At 42.4% G+C, this 24981-nt stretch overlaps 1 protein-coding gene across 1 annotated transcript in view; it reads right to left on the bottom strand.

Annotated features, from left to right (window-relative positions):
• Positions 1-24981, bottom strand: part of grid2 (glutamate receptor, ionotropic, delta 2) — a 703051-nt gene that overhangs the window by 269430 nt on the left and 408640 nt on the right. Inside the window, exon 4 of the mRNA XM_050052029.1 lies at positions 1831-2036. Within this exon, the coding sequence (XP_049907986.1) occupies positions 1831-2036 (206 nt within the window). The remainder of the gene's footprint in view (positions 1-1830; positions 2037-24981) is intronic.

Below are 24981 nucleotides of genomic sequence, written 5' to 3'. Positions count from 1 at the left end.
ACATGGGGCACGGACGTGGCGCGACACATCTGCCGCAGCATGCCTGCAGCCGAGTGCATCTATTATACTCAACTAAGCTGCTACACTGACCAAGGAGCACTATCAACACAGCTGATCTAATCCCCCCCCTCCCCACTATCAGCAGCTCCACAGCCCTTGAACAGGAAAAAAAAATACACAGAACTGTTTAAAAAAAACAAGTACAATCTGTTTAAAAATGGTCAAAATAAATCATTGTACCAGAGGCAATGCAATGCAGCAGAGCAACATGTTGGGTGTTTTGACAGTGCACATTTAAAAACGCAATCAAATCAATGCACGCTGATGTAAAAATGATATAGTTAATTAATTTAGTACCTGATAATATAGCCTATGTTTTCAAACCCTGCATAACCAAGCGATCACTTGACAATACTCAGTCCAAACAGCTAAACGGATGAAATGGATATATGGATGTATGTATGGATGGATGCAACCATACACTACAAAGACAGAGTCTGTGTGGCAGGTAAAAAAATACACCCAGCCTACGTGACTCGTTGCGTGTCTGCCCCATGTATCTCAGCTGTTAGGGGGCGATCACACAGAGATGAAGCGCTAGAAGCGAGACGCCAGTAAAACAATTGTTTTCCTATGATACGGCGCGTCTGACCGGCGTTCAAGTGTCTTTTCAAACTGGCGTTTTTCCAGCGTCTTTTTAGACGCGCATTTTTGTAGACACTTCTTTTTCGTAGACGCTGAAAAGTTAAAATATTTTCAACTTTTTTGAGCGTCAGACGCCAGTAGCTAGCGCACATTAAATAAGCGATTCCAGCGTTTCAAGTGTCTTTGAAGCGTCCGCGTCTCTAGCGTCTCATTTCTGTGTGATCACCCCGTTACTCTTAACATGCTACTTTTGGCATTTGTATTCAGTAAGATGAAGTTCGGCCAAGAAATCAATCACTGATTAATTTGAGTCAAGTGAGGGCTGCACTAAAGAAGAATTCCTTGCATTTCAATAGGGTAATAACCCAATAATGCATTGTACTAACCTACACAACTCTTTTCTAAAAACAGTTATACCCCGTTTCCACCAAACACTTACGGTATGGTACCTTTGGAATCAAAATTAACCCTTCAGACTCACATAATCAGGTCGAAATTAAAATATATATTTTTAAACGTTTTAAGATCTACTCATTACTAAAAGTGTAATTCAACAGAGACAAAAAAAAACTAAAGTAATGGTAAAGGTTGTCATATTGAAATATAAGGTGTGCTGATGGATTCACGTCGTCATCTCATGCACTGAGTAACATTACAAGTAAACGTTCCAGGTTAAAAGTTGCCAGCAGTCGGCTCAGTGAATTGAGCTTTTTTTCTCAGACTACAGCTGCTGCAAGAGGCAGCAAAACATCCTTTCATTTTATAGTTACAGTTTACTAGTGTAAAACTCGCCTTTGTATGAACAGTGGTTACAAAACCAGTCACAACTCAGCCCTGAGCAGAGTGACCGTCCACTATCGACCAATCAACAGACTGCAGTGTTCACAGCTCCACCTTTTAGTGCCATATCTGTGTGCTGGAACAGTTCCATTAGTACCATCTAAAACTTTCCACAGTAGAAATGGAAAAAAATGGGTACCGTGCTGCTCGGTGGAAATGGTGCTATAGATCTACAAGACATGCCAACCTCTCAATAAATAGGGCTGTAAGAGTATTTTTAAGTGAAAGATATGTGGTTGACGTGCCACCCACAGACTGTGAGAAAAGCCTGGACAACTGTTTCTGGTGTTTTTCACTTAAGTGGAAAACATGGGTACAAAAAAAAAAAAAAAACTCCCTCCTTACCTCAGTGATAAAAGCCTTGGCAGTAGCTGGGCTCATGAACAGCACAGCTCTGCGTAGTGTATCCCTGTAGCGATGCAGCTCCTCCACACGCATTGTTCTGAACAGACTTGTGATCATCATGTTGATATTGGATTCCACCTTCTGAAGGGAGACGTCCATCCCCTGCTGAGAGGTCCGGTCCAGGAAATCCTCAATACCACGGATATCTGGAGAAGGAGAGTAGAGATTAAGATGTAAGTATATATTTGGCTGTCGAGAGACATGGACATTTCTCTCAAAGTATCATGCCAAAAAAGACACAGCTCCTACACACAGTTTAAGCACTAACATTAAAACCATCACTGATCACTTTACAGCATATTATTTTGTTGGAGCTGATTGGTGATCTCCCTGCATAAACAGGTTCAATAAATATCTCAATTCATGAGCTCTTACTGGCAGAGATTCCTTGCTATTTGTGCATCTGCATCACTCTAATTGTATCCTTTGTATTAATCTGAGCAGAGGCTTTTGTTGTCAGCACTGTGCATCTGTCAGTGCTGAATACCTCTCTTTCTAGAAACTTGAATAGACAAAGCATTCTGCAGACACACTCTCTCTTACACACACAAACACAAAGACTTGAAAACAAAAGCACATGACTCATCCAAAGTGAAGGGCATGTTTTTTTCCTGTTTGATCTATTGATATTGATAGACAAAACTATCAATAGCAACAACCATATACCAACATTAAGGTTTAAGTAGCTTTATGATGATACTGCAGTAAGAGGATGAAAGAAATACTAGGAGAGTTTTAGTGTGATTGTTTATGTGTGCTTGTGTAGGTTTCTTACTGCATGTCAGACATATGCATGTAAACCTTTGACTACGTCTGTCCCAATTCTTGTACATAGGTTTGTACAATTGTATAGAGTACAGCACCATGCCATTTAACAAATGACAAGAACCCTACTCGTCATATTTTGGCAGTTAGGTTTCTGCAACAAAACCACTTGGTTAGGGTTGGGAAAAGATCAGGGGTGAAGTAAATCATGTCAGTTGACTCATGTGACTAACAACTGACTAACAGGTGAGTAACAAGTGACTAACAACTCACAAGACATAAAAATTCAATGTTAACTTTTACTTTCACACAGGACACAAAACACTGGTGTCCTGGGTCAAAGTCCTGTGCGTGTTGGACCCATTCGCCCCCCATCCCACCCACCCTAAGTGGACTTTTTCACTGTTTACAATGTGTCTTTTGTTCTGATTGTCTAATAATGACACAGATGGATTTACATTGGAGTTACAGTACTGAAAGCCAGGTGCGTCTCTTACAGATGCTAAAGTCGGCATTGTGAATTTGTATCTGGCGCTGAGGGCCACTGCCCAAATGGTGTATTTTGCTGCCTTGGCAGACCAGGCTGAGTGTGCAGTTTGAGTATTTGCATACTGAGTGCATTTGCTTGATTATATGTGTCTTAGTTCATGTATCTCCTGCTTGGTATTATGAACAAGGACATACAGTATCACAACAGGTTTAAATTCAATTGTTTATATGGGCACAAAACTTTTTTTAATGGACTACTCAGATCTGATCTCAGACCAATATACAATCCAAGTCACCCTAATTCACACTTCTAATTTTCTGTAGCTGGTATCTCCTGTTTTTTCTGGTCTGTGATCTGTCCTAGGCCTGTTCTAGTCTTTCAAAACATACTTCCACTTGTTTAAATCATTCAGAAATAGAATTTGTTGTCATGGCACGTTATTAATCTGAAGTCGATGATGTTGGAGATACTGGACATAATCAACACAACACAACTTGTAAATTGTTCTGAGTATTGTGTCTTCACAATGGCCAATTAACAACTTTTTTCATGTAATAGTATGCAAGCATATTGATATTAGGTTGGGATTTCTTACATTCTTTACACAATATCTGATTCTGATCTTATTTCAAAGCCTACAGAACAGTTCCTGTAAAATATTCTGAAAATGTAGCTTTAAAAGTGTGCTGTATTAAAAGTATTACATTAAAAATGACAAATGAGTTAGTTTATTATTTCGGGGTGGGAGATAGAGGGCGGATTTGTTGTCTTTTCAAGACAAAGGAGCCAGCTCGTACGGATCTTCACTACCTATTAACCTCAGTGTCATCAAGATGTTGTGCCCTTTCCTGCTGGCTAAGTCTATCTCTATACGTTTTAGCAGCTCTCACACATGTTCTTGAACTTTTCCTTCTTTGAGACATCCTAAAATTGGCTTAAATTAAACATGTACATATACATAACATGTCAGCATGTAACACATTCTGTTATTTACATCCCACCGTCTCCATAATGGCCATGCATCCAGACTACTGACCAAGCCATGACATCGGTGCAAACACTCTATAAGATTGTTATCTCTGCTATGCTGATGACACTCAGCAATATATCAAAATGACTGGTGATCCCTGGTGACTAAAGCCCTGACCCATTTTCTGAATGTATGAAAGCATCTGTAATTCTGAACTAAAAAGTGCAAGAAAGCAACATTAGCACATAAGGAATGCTCCTGAATGTACATCTCATATTGATCGAACCAGAGATGATGCATTTTCAGCAAACTTTTCTCCCAACCCAGACTTTTTTCAGTCTTATGTGGATGATCTGCTTCTAGATATGTGACTGAAAAAGAAAAAAAAACTTCAGATGGCTTTGATCACTTGAACTTTAATCAGATAGGGACAGCGCTTTGTTGTTGTGGTGAATATCTGATAACACAAGGCCCAAACTTGCTTCATCTTTATAGAATACACTATGCTCTCCTGCTGAGACACTAAGAGAACAAATAACTCATGACACTGTTAAGAGTTTTAGATTAAAGCACCAAAGCACTGTAATTATCTCTATTAAGACTTATTTTTGTATGATAACAAAACCAGGATGCTGGTGTCAGTAATTCTACTGCCTGGACTCCTCTATTCTTAATGAGCTACATTGCAGGTCAAGGTAATCCTAATTAAGGCACTTTGGTTGAGACCACTGCTAATGATGCCGGAGGATGTGTGCGTGTGTGCGCTTGCGTGTGTGTGCGTTTATATAAAGCAACTACCTAATGATGTATTTGATATGGAAAACGGATGACACTGCCGTCATTGCCAGTGTCATGACTGAGCAATTAACTGGATTGATTAGACTTGTTAAGGGCCAGAGGGCTGAGGCGATGGTGTGATTGCATCAATGCCAAATTTTGGAGGTTTAACAACCTATTAAGAGGGGAGACAACATGCAACAGCATTGATTTGGAAAGAAATGAATTTAGAAAGATGACAAACAAAATACTGTGCACACAGATGCCGTGGATTCTAACAATATCAAGCAGGCTGTGAGCTCAGAAGGTTAAACGGGGACAGTGGGACACATTTGAAGATGTTTGAATGTCAGATAACACATCGACACCTTTTCCACACCGAGAAGATTAAGAGGGAATGTTGTCAGTTTTTCAGCAACAACAGCATGACATGGCGAGAAAGAAACATGACAGCAAAGTTATAGTAGTTTGTGGTAGAAAGTTTTTTTATTTTCTCTCTCTCTTGCAACTTTGTTCATTTCACACTTTGTTTTCCCAAACATGTACACAGCAACACAGATACACACATACAATGCAGAATTCCACAGGACAGCAGCTGGGCACCCAATCTGTTTACAAGGGAGATGTAAATTGGTAGACACCTGTCTGTGCATACATGTGCATGCATGCACGGACATCATATCAGTGAGTGTTAAATATAATATAGTTTCAGTGTATCCATGTCAGCTCTGGAGATCTGCCTAAAATGGCGACCCTACTGCGCTATCTCTTGTGTTTGTGTGTGATGATGGGAAAGGTAGATGAGCAAACAGAGACATCAAGATGGCATCTTTAATGGCCAAACAACACAGCTCTAATCTGTGCAGGAGCTCAGAGTTATCAAGTCATTAAAATCTAATTACTATTATTAATTAGCAGAAATAATAATTTGTAGTCATTGAAGTAATTACTGTTTAACTATATTATCATTGGCAACACAATCATCATCACCAGTGCTGCGACTCTTAATGAGCTACATAACATGGATCAGTTGCGTTTAAAAAAAAAAAAAAAAAGAAAGAAAATGTGGGTGCCTCCAAGTGGCAACCTCTGGTGCTGAAAAATGAACCCGACATGGAAGTGCCAAAAACCACAGTTCTTGAGGCTGGCTCAAGTGGCAATAGACCACCATGTTGAAATGCCCAACTTGAAAGGAGAAATAAACATGTTAACAGCCTGGTACAAATCAGGGTTTTGATCTCTATAGCTAATTTCAACATCCATGACACCTCTACAGAGGTTGAAATGCTATATAACTAGCTCTTTTAAATTTTGTAAAGCTTAAAGTCACACATATTTAAGAGCAGGGATGCTTGAGGGACAGGCTGCAGTGTGTCGAACTCAGGGCTTCAAAATAGGAGTCCACAAACCACTGGGTGACATCACAGTAGCTACATCCATTATTTTATACAGTCTGTAAGTGTCTCACACATCTATTCATACAAACTCACACTAATTTAAGATAACATGTGGTATGGGGTACTGCTTGACTTTCTCATTTGCTTAAGGCTGTGGGAAACAGTGGTGAAGTAAGTATTCAGATACTTTACTTAAGTAAAATAACCTATATCACACTGTTAAAACACTTTGTTACAAGTAAAAGTCCTGCATTGAAAATGTTAGTTAAAAAGTGTGTAAGTATGAATCAGGAAAATGTACTTAAAGTATTAAAAATAAAAGTGCTCAATGCAGAAAAATGGCCCCTGTGACTGTTTCACTTGTATATATGATCATTATATTATTATTACTAGTGAATTAATATAAAAACAGGATTTGTTTGGTACTGTTGTAATTGGGAATGAGTTGCTGCCTCAAGCGAGGGAGTTCAAGTATCTTGGGGTCTTGTTCACGAGTAAGGGTAAATGAGATGAATCAGCGGTTTGGTGCGGTGTCTGCAGTGAAGCGGGCACTGCGCCGGACCGTCATGGTGGAGAGGGAGCTGAGCCAGAAGGCAAGGCTTTCGATTTACTGGTCCATCTACTTCCCAACCCTCACCTATGGACATGAGCTCTGGGTAGTGACCGAAAGAATGAGATTGTGGATATAAACGGCCGAAATGAGTTTCCTCCGTTGGGTGGCTGGGCTCAGCCTTAGAGATAGGGTGAGGAGCTCGGACATCTGGAGAGAGCTCGGAGTAGAGCCGGTGCTGCTTGGCATCGAAAGGGGTCAGTTTAGGTGGTTCGGGCATCTGATCAAGTCGCCTTCTGGGCGCCTCCCGTTAAAGGTGTTCCGTCACGTTCCACTGGTAGGAGGCCCCGGGGCAGACCCAGAACACGCTGGAGGGATTACATATCTCATCTGGCCTGGGAACACCTTAGGGGTCTCCCAGGAGGAGCTGGAAAGCGTTGCTGGGGAGAGGGACGTCTGGGGTGCTTTGCTTGGCCTGCTGCACTCGCGACCCAGCCCCAGATAGGCGGATGAAAATGGATGGATGGATGTTGTAGTTGGTTGAGCAGAGCTTATTTTGAACTGTTTTATAAAGGACTACAACTAATTATTGTTTTCATTATGGAATAATCTGCTGATTATTTCTTTTCCAATAACTGTTTTGTAAAAATAACCTAAATAGTGAAAATGCCTTTTCAATTACCCAATCACCCAAGCCCAAAATGACACCTTCACAATGTTTTTTTCCCCCAAGCAACAGTCTAAACCTCAAAATTATTGAAATACTTTAAAATATTAAAATAATTAAAACATCATCTTATCAGCTCTGCTTATGTTTTGTATGCAAAAATTGTAATTTTTAAAGTAACTAGAAACTAAAGCCAGATTGATGCAGTGTTAAAAATAAGACATTTCCCTCTGAATCATAGTGAAGTAAAGTATAAAGTTGCATAAGATGGAAATACTCAAGTAAAGAATAGCACCTCAAACTTGTACACAGGTACAGGATGTGAGTAACTGCACTCTGTTAGATTCCTCCACTGGAAGGAACAACAAAAACAATACATACAGATGGCCATTCAACTGAACTTCATTTCAAAGATGCATTTTCTACCCACAAAAGCAATAAAATGTCTGTGCTTTAGTTTACCATGACTTTGTCTTTCATCCAATAAAAGCTAAATCACATTCACTTTCGTATCCTCATCAATAAACACAGGAGCAAACACAGTCAGAAAGATGTATGGCTGCACAAACACCTACTGTACACACAGTACACGCTCTATACTTTTACCAGTCTAAGCAGATTTAAGCTTAGTTCTTAAATCTCCATATTTATCATGGCACAGCCACTGCCATTCATAATCAATGGTGCCAAGCTACACAAACAATTTACACTGTCTGATTTATGTTCTCTATGCTACAAAGCTTTGTAAATCAACAGAATCAAAAAGCTTTTGTCAACAGAGCAAGAGGAAATTAAATACTGTAGCGAACCCAAAGAGCAGACTACTCAGTTGCTTACTGTTAGACATGTTACACTTGCTCCTGTTTGTGGTTTACATCACAAAATCATATGTGCCAGTCCAGATTTCACCAGCATGTGCTTAAAAATCAGCCCGTGTGTCTTTGTCTTAGTGGTTTACGTCATGTCTGCCTATTTTAGTGGCTGTATTATAGGCCTCTCTGTCACCTTATACGTGTTAGTCCACCTGTCACCCCTTCTCTCTATCTGTCTGCTTACCTGCTGACTGACTGGAGGGTGGCTCTGGCTTTATTTGTACTCATCAATCCTTTCTCCACACTGGCTTATACTACAGGTTGTATGTCTAACACATCCGCCTTGCTCCACTCTGTGAAGAGCTTAAAAACAAACTTCTCACTCCATGAAGCTCATCCAAAACTCACCACAGTCAACACTGAACGATCTATCTTGTGCAAGCCACGACGAAGATGTATATAGGTTATAAACCATCTTTAAAGAGTAACTTAAAGGAGCAATGGTGGGATTCAGTACCATCTAGTGGTGAGGATTGCACATTGCATGCAGCTGAAACTTCTCTTCTGCGCTAAGCATGAACTCCTGATTAGGATTACTCCAGTGTTCATTGTTCAGGAAGTTTTTACAGGGAGTCGAATCAACTGCAAAGGTCTTATCCTCTCCAAAACAAACTGATTAGATTATTAAACCAGTAAAACTCTCCAAAGACTCAAAAGTCTTTGGAGACTTGACTGACCAAGAAGCAGTGAAGAAAATGTGGCGTAAAGTGCAGGGCACATGCATCTGCAACAAGAGAGAGGAACGCAGAGTACAGTTTCATTTCATAGCTCAGATAGCCGACTTTCAACAGGTCAGATTGTTATATTTAGGTGGATGATGATGACGAGTCGGAGGATGTGGACCGCGCACAGACAGAAAGAGTGACAGTGTGGAGACAGAGAGGGAGGACAGCTCAGCCCCTTAAACCGTGGTGCCAAATGCAAGACATGGGCAGAGAATAGCGACAGCCAGGGAGTGAATTCCAGTAGAGAGAAGCAAAGGAGCAAAAGTGTCTCTCTACTTTGCATTGCATTTCAAATTTTTTGCAAATTAAACAATAAAATGCATCAGAGTCAGGGTGCAAGGTTTCTGCTCACGTTTGTTCAACTTTTTCTTTGTTAACTTCAGTTCCAGATGTTCAGGAGGTTTTTACCTGGAGCTAGGTTAACCCCAGAGGTCTCTTCGTCTCCAGAACAAATGGATCTGGTGATTTTAACTGGAAAAAATACTGGACAAAGCAGTTTCATGTAAAAAAAAATCAGTGTGTTTCCAACACTGTTTTGGCTCATCGTGGAGGGGCTGTTACAGTGGAAATGCAAAAATGCGGATGGCCCTATCTAGAGACAGTGTTTGGTTTGTGCGTTCATGATGGTGCAACATGGTGGACTGCGTGGACAAGGAATCACTCGCTATGTAGATATAAATGGATCATTCTAAGGTAACAAAGACACAATGGTTAAAATTATCCAACTTAATCCCACAAACTGTTTTTTTAACACCCACAATCCCTCATAATATCACATTAAAGAGTGCAAAACATATAGTTTGTTTGAGTTAATCACAATAAATAACAAAATGATGAAAATCCTTAGCACTGTAGCCTCAGCAATGTAACATGCACAGGATTTCAGCCAGAAGGGTTGAGGTATTCAGTGTGGGAATGTTTTATGACCACTACCAGGAAAAAAAATGGGGGGTGGAAAGAAAATTGACTTTCAAATGTGGGCATATTCTGGTCCAATTTTACACATTAATAGTCAAAAGTATCCTCATTTTCTCATTTCTCCATCAGAGTTCGGTTGAGTTCCTGCCTCCTGCCGTTCAAAGGACAAGGCTTGAGCATGTACTCCCCACTGCTGAGCGGATCATTGGCTGTCAGCTGCTCTCCATCAAGGAGCTTCAGGACACCATAGCGGATAAAAAGACGGGTAAAATTGCCACCGACCTTGCCCACCCAGGCAACCATCTGTTTGAGGAGCATTCCTCTGGGAGACTGTACCGGTCCATTAACACCATGATCACCCATCACCTCAACAGCTTCTTCCCCAAGCGCTGTCACCTTCCACAACCACTCCTCCCGAGTCTCCCATGCAAAGACATCCTATGCATCCCCACAGTCCCACGCCTCTTCATCCTCATCTAATAGAGATGACTGCTGCTATGCTATTCCCTGCCAACTAGGTGGATTTTGAAACATTTTTTAAAACCTTTTAGTGTGTGTATGACCCTGAGTCACTTCAGGGTTTGTGTATAATATAATTTCACATACTTCTTTTAATTTAGGAACCCAATTGAGCCAATCCACAAGACCCCATGTCTTCTTCAGCTGCATCCATACGTACTTCAATGTTGATTGAAATGTTTATTTTTGCAGTTTTTGTTGCCCCAACCTTTTATAACATACATAAGGATTTAAATGACATGGCAGCTCATAAAATAGAGCTCCAACCAGGTCTCCATTAAATGCCTTCTAAAGCACCTTATCCCACCTTGCAATATGCCACTGCTGATTATTGCTTCTCAGGTGTTACAGAAAGTGGAACTGAACAGGCATTTTGCAAAGAAAACCCAATCAACTGGAATGGTTTCCATAATTCCTCATAAAACAAGGTTGAGGTTTGTACGGTTCTCCGCGTGTCCCTTTCCCCCATTCGTCAGGCTTCCCTTCTCTCCCCTCTCTCCCATCTATCCTCCAAGTCCCCAGCTCAAAGTGAAAGCTAGAGTTAATGTAGTGTAGCAGCCAACAGCACGCAGGGATTTCACCTGCATGTACCGACCAGCTCAGTAGTACTCTGTCTGTGTTCAGAAACCCCCACTCCTTTCTCCCCTGCTTGCTTTCACCTCTGCTTGCTTTCACCTCATCCCTCTCTTCCCTTGGCTTTTTATCTGAAACCACCCTCCGTTTCCCCTGTTTGCTTTCTGTTCTCTCGGGCCGAATCTCATTTTGAGAGAGTGAAAAGTCCAAGCTGTTTTTCCACTGCAAGGTGGGATCTGTGTCGTGTAATGTCCGTCGATTCCACACTGGAGACCTGTGTTTGCTTCCTGCCAACAGTCGGTGCTGGTTTCTTTTGACTCTGAAAGCGATTTCTAACCAAGCCCTCACCCCATAAAATGAGCAATGACCATGATCTCTCCAATACCATATCAAGTAGTTTAAGGTGTCTGGACGTAAAGCTTTGGCACCAGTGGGTAAAATTCCCATCATACCATGAACATATTGTGATCTAGGTGGTCTGAGAGAACACTAGACTTCTGCACCTCCTCTTGGATCTGCTTTCAGGCTTTAGAAAATCTAGCCCGTGATGGAAAACTGGCCAATTGCAGGTCACTTCAGAGAGGAGGGGTTCCTATTGGCTGTTCTGCATGCAGATTTGAAATTCTGATTCAATGATGTAAAATCCTGCAGAAAAAGCTGGTATTCCAGCATTGGCAACAGCTGCTTACACTGCAAGACAGCCCATAAAAGAAAGACAAACTCTCAAAAGGAGAGTCTGACAATAAACACAAGAAAGGATGTGTCAATATCAGTGAAGCAAAATGTGTTTAATAATTTATCCGTCTGCTAACTGAAGCCAAAGGCTAACAACTGTGGCTTCAAGTTCATGTTTATGTAGCTATCGTTAGCTAGAGCCTCAAATCACAATGTGTCCTCTGCCTCACTCCCCGCCGCGACAGACCACCTTACCTGCGGCAGAGCGGGCAGCAGCCCCAGATATGAACCCCCAGCCATCAGCCACAGGAACTCAAACTCAGCCAGCTCTGGGGAACTGGACTGCTCCAGCTCACCAACTCTGTTGATGCCGCAGGTTAGACCTGGCGCTGCTGCTGGCCACCAGCTGCTGTGGCAGGGAGTGACGCGGAGGGACCATGGATTGTGTTGGCTAGCTAATTTTTGTCTCATTTGAAACACAGCAAGAGAGCTCTACAAAGAAATAAGATGAAATAAATCAGTGTAACAGTAAGTGCGTGCATGCACCCATACTCCTCTGATGGGAGGAGCTTAAGACAGAGAGGGGAGAGCTGCAGGACGAGGGTGTATTTTGAACTTCTGCGGGGGGTTTTTCTTTCTGGAAAACGGCACACCCAGCTTTAACAAACCCAAATAGAGGGAGGTAAATCAGTAAAGTGATTCAAAATGCAAATGACTTAATTTGTTTTATACAACTTGTTAACAGTAATATCTTTTTTGTAAGTAGTCAATTAAGAGATATGTTGATGCACTGCATAAAAGAAAAGAAAAGATTCAGATCATTGTCATCATTTCTCCTGCAGATGTAATCACAGATCAAGACAATGCCTTTGATTTTAGGCCATTAGGTATCTTTTAATGAAAATAAATGATAAGAAATTTTAATAAAGCAGTTGCTGGAGTCTGTACTGAGAGCACCGCTTTATAGGCAGGATAGCAAAGGAGGAAAAAACACTGAACTTTGCACAATGAAGACATTACATGGACCAACAGTCAAAAAGAAGGTGTTAACATATCTAGTATTACAGGAGACTCTCCTGAGTGTGTGTGTCAGCTCTATGTAGAGCCTACGCCGTAACCTACACATGTGGCGTACACCGTTGTGAGCATTTATACTTGTGCCATGGTGAGTCTGTGTCACTCTTCAGTTACACCACCAAAACACTAGTCTGCGGCAGGGTTTCTGTAAAGTGCTGTCAAGTTTAGTTCATTCAAAACACACATTATACATGGCTTAATAGCGACAGTGTCAATAACAAGTACACAAATCAGCTTCACTGTAATTCGCAGCATTCACAGACACAACACTTGTCTTTTGCTGGACACATTTTCCCCACAAATTCAACATGCTAATGCTTTTAGCACAAGCCTATGGCATTTTACATTGTGTAAATTAGCCTAGCAGCTTGCGGAATTTTCCTCTACTCATATAAAGCCAGGGACAACAGCAACATTTATCAAAGGTAACGTTACAAAATAGACGGGAGGTCTAGTTACGTTTCTGGGGAGGTGTACATCAGGCTACGGCGTAGGTTACAGCGTAGGCTCTACGTCGACGCAGGTACGGCATTGATTCAATGCAGAGGTAGGCCTATGAATCCCACTTAAGAGGGAAACATCAAACATCTGACATCACATGAGATTCAGCCTATCTAACTCCCTGGTTCTGTCAGAGCCTCCCTGCGTCCCTGTTCACCTTCTTTCACTCCCTCTGCTTGACTTGCAAATCTCCCACACCTTCAAATAAAAAAGAAAACGGCAAACTTGGGATTGCACATTTTCACTCTGCATCTGACTTTGCAGTTTCAGGTCTTTCTCCTTCCCGTCCTTCTGCTCTGTTTCAACCTTCCTCTACCAGCCCGAGGCATGTTAAGCCTGAGCGTGTAACTTTTGTTAGAACGCTACTGGGGAATAGCTAAGCATAACTGGTAGCAACTTTAGAAAGTGGCAGGGTCCTTCCTTCCTTCCTTCCTTCCTTCCTTCCTTCCTTCCTTCCTTCCTTCCATCCATCCATCCATCCATCCATCCATCCATCCATCCATCCATCCATCCTAACAGCATGACTCCCAGAGCTTCCAAGTTTTCACTGGTGCTTGCTCTCCAGCAGGAAGAGAAGCTTGATCACCCATTGTTCATATTATAATGTGACTTTTGTGCTGCCGTGGAATCCGTGCTGACATAAATTAGTTTTGCTCAAGTGGCAAGGCAAGCTGAAGGAGGAGTAGGGTAAGGTAAGTGTGACCTTGCTCGACTTTTCTATCCATTTAATGCCAAAGTGATGTTTTACATGACGACTTGGGTCGAGGCCAAAGTGGGTAGCAGAGTAAAAAGCAATTTCAATCGATGGGAGTACATTGAAGGGTTTTATAACTATTTTTTTTCTCCATGTGTAAGGTATTGTTTCAGTTTTGCTAACATTCTGGAATGGAGTAATACCTTTCAGCTATATGTAGGCTAAAGCTAATATTTGAGTTGCCTCCCTTGTTAGTTTTTTCAGTGACACAAATTTATCAAACAGTGTCCACACAAAATAGTCACCCACTTAAACTTAATATGTGTTAATTTTGCAACACTGAATAAAAGTGGATTTTTTTTTTTAAAGGAAACCTCATTTCCAGAGGGGGCATTACGGACAAGAGGAAAAAAGAAATATTTACAACAGAGATGTGTTTTTGTACAACTGCCTCTCATGCTATCTGCACCCTGTTCTGCTATTAGACCAACATCCTTATCTCTTTGCTTTGTCTTTCCCCCCAGCCTTTACCTCTGGCTATCCTTATCCCTGCCCCAGGCATTTCACTGTTGTATGGCTCAAAGGCAGTGGTTCTTAAAATATGGATTGAGCCTCAAATGGAATGCAAGCCTGTTTCTCATACGCCCAGGCGCGGAGAATAAAATCATCAGCTGAAGTTGTAGCTGAAAATGTTCAAGTACCCAGCTCTAGGGATCTGAACCTAAACTTGGGAAGTTTACCTCCGTATAGGAAATAAAATGCTTTAGGCCCCGAAGCATCGGTAGTCTTCCTGACGATTGCTCTCTAAATTGTCTATTCCTTTAGATCTAAGTGCCTATCTCCGTCCAACACTCGTTTGCTTTATTTCCCTCCTTCTCTTCCTCTCTTTCACTCTCTTTTCACTTAAAGCCCCTGGCTTCACATTCCCAGAGTCCCCACAGAGAGCTTAACCAACACTTGTAAAAAAAACAACAACAAAAAAAACAACAACAACACTCTATAAAAGGCTTGGCACCTTTTAGGTGTGCATCACCTTCCCTATCTCCCCAAATCTCCGGCTTTTAGTCACCCCCCCCACACACACACCCTCTTCTCTGACTTTCACATACCTTAAGTGACTGAACTTCTCTCCACTTTCCTCAGCTCCGTTCTTTCTCCTTTGAATCTTACTTTTATGACCTGTTTTGATCTTGAGCTACCTGCGCCCTGAGCTGCTGTGACATTGTCTAATCTGCACATTCTACTTGATGGTTATCACTCAGTTGGTCGAAAGGATTTTAGACGCAAGCACATTTTTTTTCCAAAACAAGTGTCCTGGGATTCTGACCCTCAGTGACCACTGGATGTGTTGTGCCCTGGCTCTGTTGTTGCTGACAGAGACAATCAACAGCCATTCTAGATGTTTTGCCAAAGTTCATCTAAAAAGCATGAAATTCCCCTCTGACAAAACAACTTAAAAAAATACTGGCAAAGAACAGCTGGCTTGGAGATGTTTACACTCTTCCATAAGAATGTGCTTGCTTGGCTTGGCTTGACTCGGTTTGACTCTGTGAATCAGCCCAACATGGCAGGGATTTGCATCTCCATTACTACGCGGCTACCTGCTTGAAGGTGAGTTTGTAACTGATGAGATGCTTGTCTTGAGTCAATGACGTTATAAACTAGCTTACGCAATGTTCACACTGGACGCAGAAGCGCCCCAATATGTCAATAGTCGCGCAGCCGCCAGCAGGCAGTCACCTGGCTGTTCACACCAGAAGTGCATTTCTCCACGCTGGTCAGCAAGCATCTCTGCTCCTCTGCTCTTTTCTAATCACACATTGAGCTCTGTCTGTGTTAGCTTGTGTGTGTGTGTGAGTGTGTGTGTCTGGATGTATGGGTCTGTGTGTGTGTATGTCTGTTCATCTCTCTTGCTCTCCGTTTAGACACAACTGACTGATTTGTGGAAGCATGGGGTGAATATTTTATCACAATCAGATCATCTATATTATATATGTCCCTTATATTATTCCTAATAGATTCTCAATGAGGTTTTTTTTCTGATAGATTCGCTCGTGGCTTGCAACCTGTGTGTACAGCCCAACTGATTAACATGGGTGCCCTAAGGATGTGGGCCGTGCTCCGCAGAAATCATCAGAAGTTGTTAACCTGTTGGAGGTGAGCTGTTTGCAGAAGTGCATTAAGGGCCATTTATCTGCAGGTCTTCATCCAACATCGCACTGTGGACATTTCTGCTTGTACTCTTCCTGCCTGCAGTATTAGTAGACTTGTTTCCTATTGAAGAAAAGCCGTTCTGCTGAATGGTGCTACACAATTCATTTCCTATAAATTCTTCACAATAATTGGCTATGGTCTGCGAGACACCACTGCTACTCAGTTGGAGGAAGTCGGGCACACTTTTGGCCCGACTCTGTAGATGATCCATCATGGGGACAACTCAGCTTGTTTAAACTGATGGAAACGCAAATCAGTGTGGCATGGTTTGACTCAGCGCGGCCAAAGATGCCAATGGAAAAGGATCTGAGACAAGAAGCAGCAACATCCAGCAGATAAGATGACACACTGTTTTCCACACAGTGCTGTGAAACATGATAGTGAGGTTAAAGTGACCAAAAAAAAGGCAAATGGGAGGGTGAGTTTTCAAATGACTTCAGCATGGTCTATCACAATGCTGGTGAAAATACAGTGGCCTAAAGTAAGACATAATTTTTTTTCCTTCATCCCTTTCATTGAGGGGTGGCTGCCCTCTCTCTGTCCTGACTGCTAATTCTGAGGTTCACACAAAACCCAAACTTGAGAAGAATCTGGCTATCCAGAAAAACTTTTAGCTTCTTAGGTCTGGCTCTATAAAAATCTCTTCGAAGCAGTCTGCCATACCTCCATATTCTTAATGCTGTTAGATCGTCATCTCTCCCTCTGCTTTAGTTCGTCTCCTTCTATCTCTCTCTCAACTTTTCATTGCTAAAGACATTTCACCTCCAGTGTCCTCTAAGGATGTAAACCACTACTCTGGAGTCACACCCCTTTGTAAAAGGTTTTACACCCTTTTTTTTTTAGATGTTTTTCTGTTTATCTGCTTTCCTGACTGCCTTTTACTCTGCCCTGCCAAATCTGCTATGCCTTTAGATCTCTGTCCCTATCCCCTCCCTGCTTTGCCGTTTCTGTTTTCCCTTATATATTCACAATCTCTCTTATCTCTTTTTCTCTCTTGCTCTCTGAACGATTTTACTCTGGAGGAGACAAAGTAAGACATGACCTCCCTGAATAAAGCTTGTAGACCTTTGGTGTTTGGCTCATGAGTGTACCTGTTTGCCTCCGTTCGTCTGAATCTGCCTTTATCATCAAGTTTCCCACGTCTCTCTTGGCACAGCTTTTATGTATTTTTCACCTCCTCTTTCACCTCCCACCAGTTTCCCCCCCTGCGGCGTCTCTGGGCTTCACTACCGTTAAAAAAAGATATCCATCTATGCATCTATGTATCCATCTCTCATCACTCCTTGTTCTCTTTCCCCTGTCTCTATAAACGGCTTCATGCTTGTCAATTTCTAATGCTCTCCTCTCTCCTGTTTTGCCTCCTTCTCTCTCCATTTTGTCTCTTGCAGTTCATATATGATTCAACTTTGACAACTCTTCACTTCTAAGCAAGGCTCAAACAAACATCCATGTAAAAGGCCGATGGGTTTGAAGGGGTCTGGCTCATTAACCCTCCTTTCTTTGTCCTTTATTGCTTTAAATTAAGTCCTTCCAATACTATGAGCTGTGTGGCATAATAAGTCAAAGTAAGTATTGTTTCTGGGCAAACAAATTCGAGAACAAAGTATGTTTTCTATATCTTTAAACATAAACAATTGATGCATAGTCTAGCCAGTCTGTGATGCAAGGAATCAGCATGCCCGGAGCCCCGTCCCTGCCTGCTGCCTGGCACACAATGCACCAAACCTTGATTCCTGTCCCTGCGGATGGTGGGCCCACAGGGCAACAGCTTAATATTATTATTTATATTTAAAATATAAAACCAGTGGATTCCCCCCACGTGTTGGGCGAGAGTTACTGCCTAAGGCGAGGGAGTTTAAGTATGTTGGGGTCTTGTTCAATAGTGAGGGTAGAATAGAGCATGAGATGGATCAGCAATTTGGTGCGGCTTCTGCAGTGAAGCGGGCGCTGCGCCAGACCATCATGGTAAAGAGGGAGCTGTGCCAGAGGGTGAAGCTTTCGATTTACTGGTCCATCTACATCCCAACCTTCACCTATGGTCATGAGCTCTGGGTAGTGACTGAAAGACTGAGATCATGGATACAAGTGGCTGAAATGAGTTTCCTCCGTGGGGTGGCTGGTCTCAGCCTTAGAGACAGGGTAAGGAGCTCAGACATCCAGAGGGAGCACGGAGGAGAGCCGCTGCTCCTTTGTGTCAGTTGAGGAGGAGCTGGAAAGCGTTGCTGGGGAGAGGGACGTCTGGAGTGATTTGCTTCGCCTGTTGCCCCTCCGACCTGGCCCCAGATAAGCAGATGAAAATGGATAGATGGATGGATGGATGGATGGATGGATAGTCTATCATCAAAAATAGGATTGCTCATTTTGTGTTTGTACCTAAACATTTTGAAACATTTGACATACAATGGATATTGTTAATGCTTAAAGCAAAAGAAAGGATGCTAGGTATATGACTACCACATGTCTCACCTATCAGAGACATTTCCCAGCATGTTAAAAAGGTGAATTTGTACATTTTTCAAGTAGTAAGGGTAAGTGATCAATACGTAAAGTCACTTTTATACTTGTCATATTCAGTATCTCTTCATTCAGTGGAAGTCTAGGCATTTGAAAAAGAAAAAAATCTCAGAAGTATCCTCCCCCAAGCATCCTCCTGTTCTCTGCTTGATGTTTTTTTTTTTTTTTTTCTTCATATGAAGCCCCCCAAGAGATCAAATGCAAGCTTGGATTTTACCTACAATGAGTCTTTCCAAAGTGAAACCTTGACATTTCCAATTTCACAGACTTTTTGTCATCAGTGTCTTTACACTTTAAAGGTCTGCGCGTGATCCATTTAAGATAAAAATCAGATTTCACATTCACCTCTTCTTTAACAACAGCACATTAGACACGTTTGGCCCATGCAAGAGTCATTTCTGTATTCAGTGCCATTTCCTTCTTTCTCCCTTTTTCTCTTCCTTTTGTTATTACCCTTTTCTCTGCTCATTAAATGTCTCACTCGTATCTGCCCTGTCAAGTACTTTTCTTTTACGCCTCTACAAAGGGGCAGATGCAACAAGGTGAGGTGACACATTTGCTGTAACATCGGCAGGCACAATACAGTATGCACTCTTCTTCTTTGTATGAATCCATAAGATCAGTGGTTGACATTTTCACTCTTTTCACTGTGTGATGGGGAGTCAAAAAAAGGCAAAATGAGGAGTTTTCTCATCTGTTTTCATCTGGCTTATTACTTACTAATGAGCAAATTGTTAGGGGGAGTTTAAAGATAAGAGGGAGGTATCATTTCAAGGTATGAATTTTTGTTTTAAAACTATTAACATGCTTCATTAGGCAGCACTATACAAGGTGACAGAGACATGTTTAATAACCATGGAAAAAGGTTACGGCTGGAGGAACTCAAACCCACACTTTCAGCACATGGCACAGACCCAAGACACTGAATCATATATTGACTGCATTATGACAAACTGCGCCTGGAATAATGGCTCAAGGTGGCCACCAGTTTAAGATATTGATTTCATATTCAATTTTTAAATTTCTGCTAAGATATTGTAACTACAGACCCCATAAACAAATATACATGCTTATACATATGCATGCAGGTAGTGCAGTTAGTGCCCTGCACACCACCTGGATCCCAGCCAACATTTATATGCAGGGCCCATGTGGGTAGTAAATGGGCTTAAAAAATAGGCCCTATATGGGACTGTTCATGGGTTCCATATTGACCCTATGCCAATTGCCCACAAGGGTGGGTTTACCTGAGTGAGCCCCAGATAATGTGCCCATTTTTGGCCTATACACAGTTGCTACCCAGGTAGCCACAGCATAACCCATGTGGAGCCCACTTGGATAAACCCACCCATGTAGGCAATTGGCACAGGGTCAATATGGTACCTGTGGACAATCCCATATAGGGCTGATTTTTCAGCCCATTTAATATCCCATAGGGCCCCACATACAAATGTTGGCTGGGTAGTGATGCCATCCTAAGCTAACAGTGTTGATGTGGAAACATTGCGCTCACCCTCTGGCCTCCCACCAGGTCGCCCTGGTGAGTAAGTGGCTCATGTTTGAGTTGTAAAATACCCTTTAGCATTGTTGGCTGTATTACCACTGTTAGCAGTGTAAGCACAGCTAGTGGTGCTAACATAGTAAACAATGCTGAAAGGGTTTCCCGGCTAAAAATGAAGCGGCTTATTCAACGGGTCAACCTGGGGAAGACTGAAGGGTGAGCGTGATTTTTCCGCAGCAATGTGTGTTGAATGAGCGACGTTGCCTAGCAACCTAACATTAGCTCCCACCTGACCTGGGTGGTACGCAGTTCAGAGCGGCAATGGAACCAGTGGAGACCAGAGGTTGGGCAGTGAGCACTATGTTGCAAACGGCTGTCCAGCTGTTTGCCAGCAAAGTTTACAAAAAGTAAATTTAAAGGGAAGACATTTCCATCGCAAAATGTTGAAATTTCACCACCGCTTAATGGATAGCACTTGGAAATGTGATGCTAAAGCTCTCTGAGTCAAAGAAGTGCCGCACTAAATACGGAGGCCTCTTGTTTGTCACGTCTTTTTTTTTAAATTAACGGGTTAGTAACAGGTTAGCAGTTGTCAGTCTATTGTGCTGTATAAATATACAATGATAAATGAAACATGTTGCTTACACAATATGAGGTAGGTGGATATGACAGTAAACACACCGTAACATGCTAAGATTATGATTGACAGATTTTACAGTGAGTATTTAACACTATAAACATATCTAATAGACTGGTAAAGTGGGTGCCTGTTGTTACAGGGGTAGTGCAAAGAGATAGTTCCCGACACTATGGACTTCAGTATTCATCATAGTTATGGCCTGTGGAAAGAAATGTGTTTTTTGTCTGGTTGTTTTAGCATACATCATTCTGTAGCGCCTACCAGAGGGGAAAAGTGAACAGGTTTTGTGCAGGGTGTGCAGTGAATCTAGAGGTGTATACGTCCTGGATGGAGGGCAGGCTGGCAGCAATGATGGTGTCTATGTTGGGTGTCCACTGTAGTTCATGGGAGATGGTAGATCCCAGAAACTTGAAGGAATCCACAGCAGACACAGTACGACGATGGGGAACAGTGGTGGTGGTGTCATTTAGTTCAATGCTATCAGCACAATTTTGAGAGCGTTCATATCCTGGTGGTTCTGACCACACCAGAGAGCCAGCTATTCAACCTCCCATCTGTTTGCAGACTTGTCGCTGTCCTACACGAGGCCAATGACCGGTGTGCTGTTGCAATCATCAGGAGTGTAACAGAAGAGGTGCAGTCATTGGCGTAAAGGGAAAAGAGCAGTGGGGAGAGCGCACATCCTTGAGGGGTGCCAGTGCTGATGGTGTGGGTGCTGAATTTTCTTCAGCCTCACTTGCTGCATCTGGTCTGTCCAGTAGTTTGTGACCCACTGACAGGTGTGAACTTGGCACTGTGAGCTGGCTGAGTACAGAATAGAGAATTTCTGGGTTTGTGTTGAATGCCCAGCTGAAGTCCACAACCAGGATCCTTGTGTATGTCCCTAGGGAGTCGAGGTGTTGCAGGATGTCATGCAGTCCCATGTTGACTGCATCATCCACTGACCTGTTTTCTCTGTATGCAAACTGCAGGAGCATCAGCAGGGGGCTTCTGGTGTCCTTCAGGTGGGTCAATACCAGCCTTTCAAAGTATTTCATGACCATAGAGGGCGACAGGCCTGAAGTCATTTAATCCTGTGATTGAGGGTTTCTCAGGGACCAGGATGATTGTGGAGCGTTTGAAGCAGGAGGGGACTTCACAAAGCTCCAGTGATCTGTTGAAGATCTGTGTGAAGACAGAGGCCAGCTGGTCAGCACAGACTTTCAGACAGGAGAGTGATTCGCCATCCAGGCCAGGTACCTTTCTTGTCTTCTGTCTGTGAAACAGCTGACACACATCATCTTCACAGATTCTGAGCGCAGGCGGGGGGCCGGTGGGGAGGGGTGAGGGGGTGGCAGCAGGGGGTGCCGTTGGTTGTGTGAAGTCTGAGTCAGAGCTGGAGAGGGGTGTGAATGATGGCTTATCAAACCTGCAGTGTAACTCATTCAGGTCGGCGGCCAGTTGATGGGTCTCCACAGCGTGAGGGGATGATCTCCTGTAGCTGGCGATGTCCTGTGGCGTCCTCCACGCCAACGCAGGGACGTTGGCTGAAAACCTGTTTTTCAGCTTTTCAGAGTAGCTCCTCTTTGCTTCTTTCTCTGTATCCTATGCTTATGCATTTAACCGACGTGTTCATAATAACCAATCTAGACACACAGAACTGTTTCTGTGGAGATAACACTTCTCAGAGTTATATGCGGAACTTCAACTTAGGGTCAAAAGTTCACTTCTGATAACATTTAAGGCCTTTTATCATTGTCACTCACTTTCACTTGTATCAAACCGAGCGTATTTCTCCAAAATATCAGCACTTTTATTGTTCTCTCCTTATAAGAGAAAAGCAACCTAACAAGCATCACACTTTTAAAACTGCTCTTTCGTTTGGCTATAACCTTTTACAATTGTGCCTCAGGCTCCTCTTGTCATTGGCTAAAAGCAAAACAAAACAAATCATCTTAATGTCAACAGTGCTATTACCACTAAGTGGTACTTCCCACATTAGCTGAACTAGGCCAGCACTGTTGTGGTTCTGACTGGATTATAGGCAAGGTCACTCAGTAGGTAACAGTAACTTGTCACTCACAGTTTTAATATATACCAGGTTTGACAGCGTGAACACAAGACACCTGAGGACACACTGAAAGAAGTAAAGAGAAAACAAAGTGAGAGGAAGAAAAGAAAGGAAGATGGAGGGAGAGGGTGAGAGATAAACTATGAGAGGAGGTAGAGAGAGATAATAGAGAGAAAACATGTGTTCTCAGTGTCCGGAGCGCACCAGTAGAGCTGAAAATAGGGATTGGGACAGTTGCACCGTAGCTTCATTTGAGAGGACACACTCGACTGTCTGTTCTCTAAAGAACTCTCCTTGTACAGAGGCGAGGCCTTTTGGGAACATTGCTATCATCTTAAAAGGCCATCTCTGTCTCTCCCTCTCTCTCTACCCTGCTTTCTTGCTTGCTCTCTTTTGCGCTCTTTCTTTTTCCCTTCTCTCCTTGAGCAGGGGGTGAGGCCATTAGGGAACAATGGTGATATCTTTAAAGGGCCTTCTGTGGCTGAGAGAACAGCACTGCCAAAACCCAGAGGATCCATGTGCTGAATCAGTGGTCACAGAGCACAGAGGGGATAGAGGGATTTAAGTGGGCTACGAACATGTGTGTATTTGCGTGCATGCCCATGTGTGTGTATAGGGTCTATTGTGTAGATATTTTGTGTGAACTATACTTCATTTGGGGACAAATTTTGGATTTAAACCAGTTGATTGAAGGTTGTCTAGCTAGGGGAAAATGGTGTTCCTACTTTAAGCCGTGATGGGGTTACATTAAGGTCAGAGTAAAAGCCTCTTCCCAACAGGCATGAAAACATTTGTTGGTAATTTGCACAGAACTCTAAAAAGTTGAATTCATGGTGTGTAATGGAGGCTTTTACAGTAGTGCAGACAAAAAATAACCAAGAACCACATCAGTTGATTCAGATTTGAGTCTATGGGAAAAGGCCTAAATCGACAAAATCCTGCAGATAGCTTTTACCAACTGTCAAGCACACATAAGTTGTATATACAAGCAAATATGTGCTCATAGATTAGCACATGATTAAGAAGAGATTCTGTTGGATCCAGACTCAACAGCCAGCCTTGTCCTGTCACAAAGAACTCACTTTAGCCCCATTTCGACCAAACACTTCAAGTATGGTACCTTTGGAACCAAAAGTAACCCTTCAGACATGGTACCTTGACCCTAGGTCCATTAAGTGTTTCCACTGCAAACAGTACTCTTTCATGTGGGCAGTTGCCAAAGCCCACAGAAACGACGCTCCGCAACACTTTTGTCCTTTCTCAGAGTGAGTGCCATGCTTCACATCGTCAACTCATGCTCTGAGTAACATTACAAGTTAAAATTCCACCTTAAAAGCTGCCAGCAGTTGGCCTAGTGGATTCAGTGTTTTTCCTCAGTCTACAGCTGCTGCAAGAGGCAGCAAAACATCCTTTCAATTTGTAGTTACAGTTTACTGATAAAACTCTCCACAGTATGTAGCACCAGATCAGTGTGCTAGGTACCCCAACAGAGGGGGGACCAAAAATGGGGAAGGTGCAGAACGGTTCTATCGGTACCATCCACAACTTTTCACAGTGGAAACGGGAAAAAAAGTGTACCGAACTGAACCGTACAGTACAGTACTGCTCAGTGGAAACAGGGCTGTATTGATGAGATGTCTTAATGCATGATATGAACATACAACATTGTTACCCATCAAGGGCTTAGGTTCTCATCACATTATTCATCATGGGTCAGTTTGACAATTGGTGTTATTGCAGAGTACTTTATATGTCAAGGTAATGTTAATAGATGGTATGCCAACACTGTAGCATAAACAGAAAGCAAGACTGTAGTCTTTAGCTCAATTCATCTGTGTTATTGGATACCTGTAATCTACCAATTAATTTACAGAGCAGATGAGAATTTAGGTAACTCTTTCCAAGAGTTGCTCAGGGTTGATTTAATCATGGTGTTTACTACATTAACTGCATTTACATTCACACTAATATTCCACTATTATTACAAATATGTCAATATTCT

The sequence above is a fragment of the Epinephelus moara genome, chromosome 8, assembly GCF_006386435.1.
Source record: "Epinephelus moara isolate mb chromosome 8, YSFRI_EMoa_1.0, whole genome shotgun sequence".
Taxonomy (NCBI): Eukaryota; Metazoa; Chordata; class Actinopteri; order Perciformes; family Serranidae; genus Epinephelus; species Epinephelus moara.
Note: the sequence above shows the minus strand (reverse complement) of the source record. Positions and strands in the feature narration are given on the sequence as shown.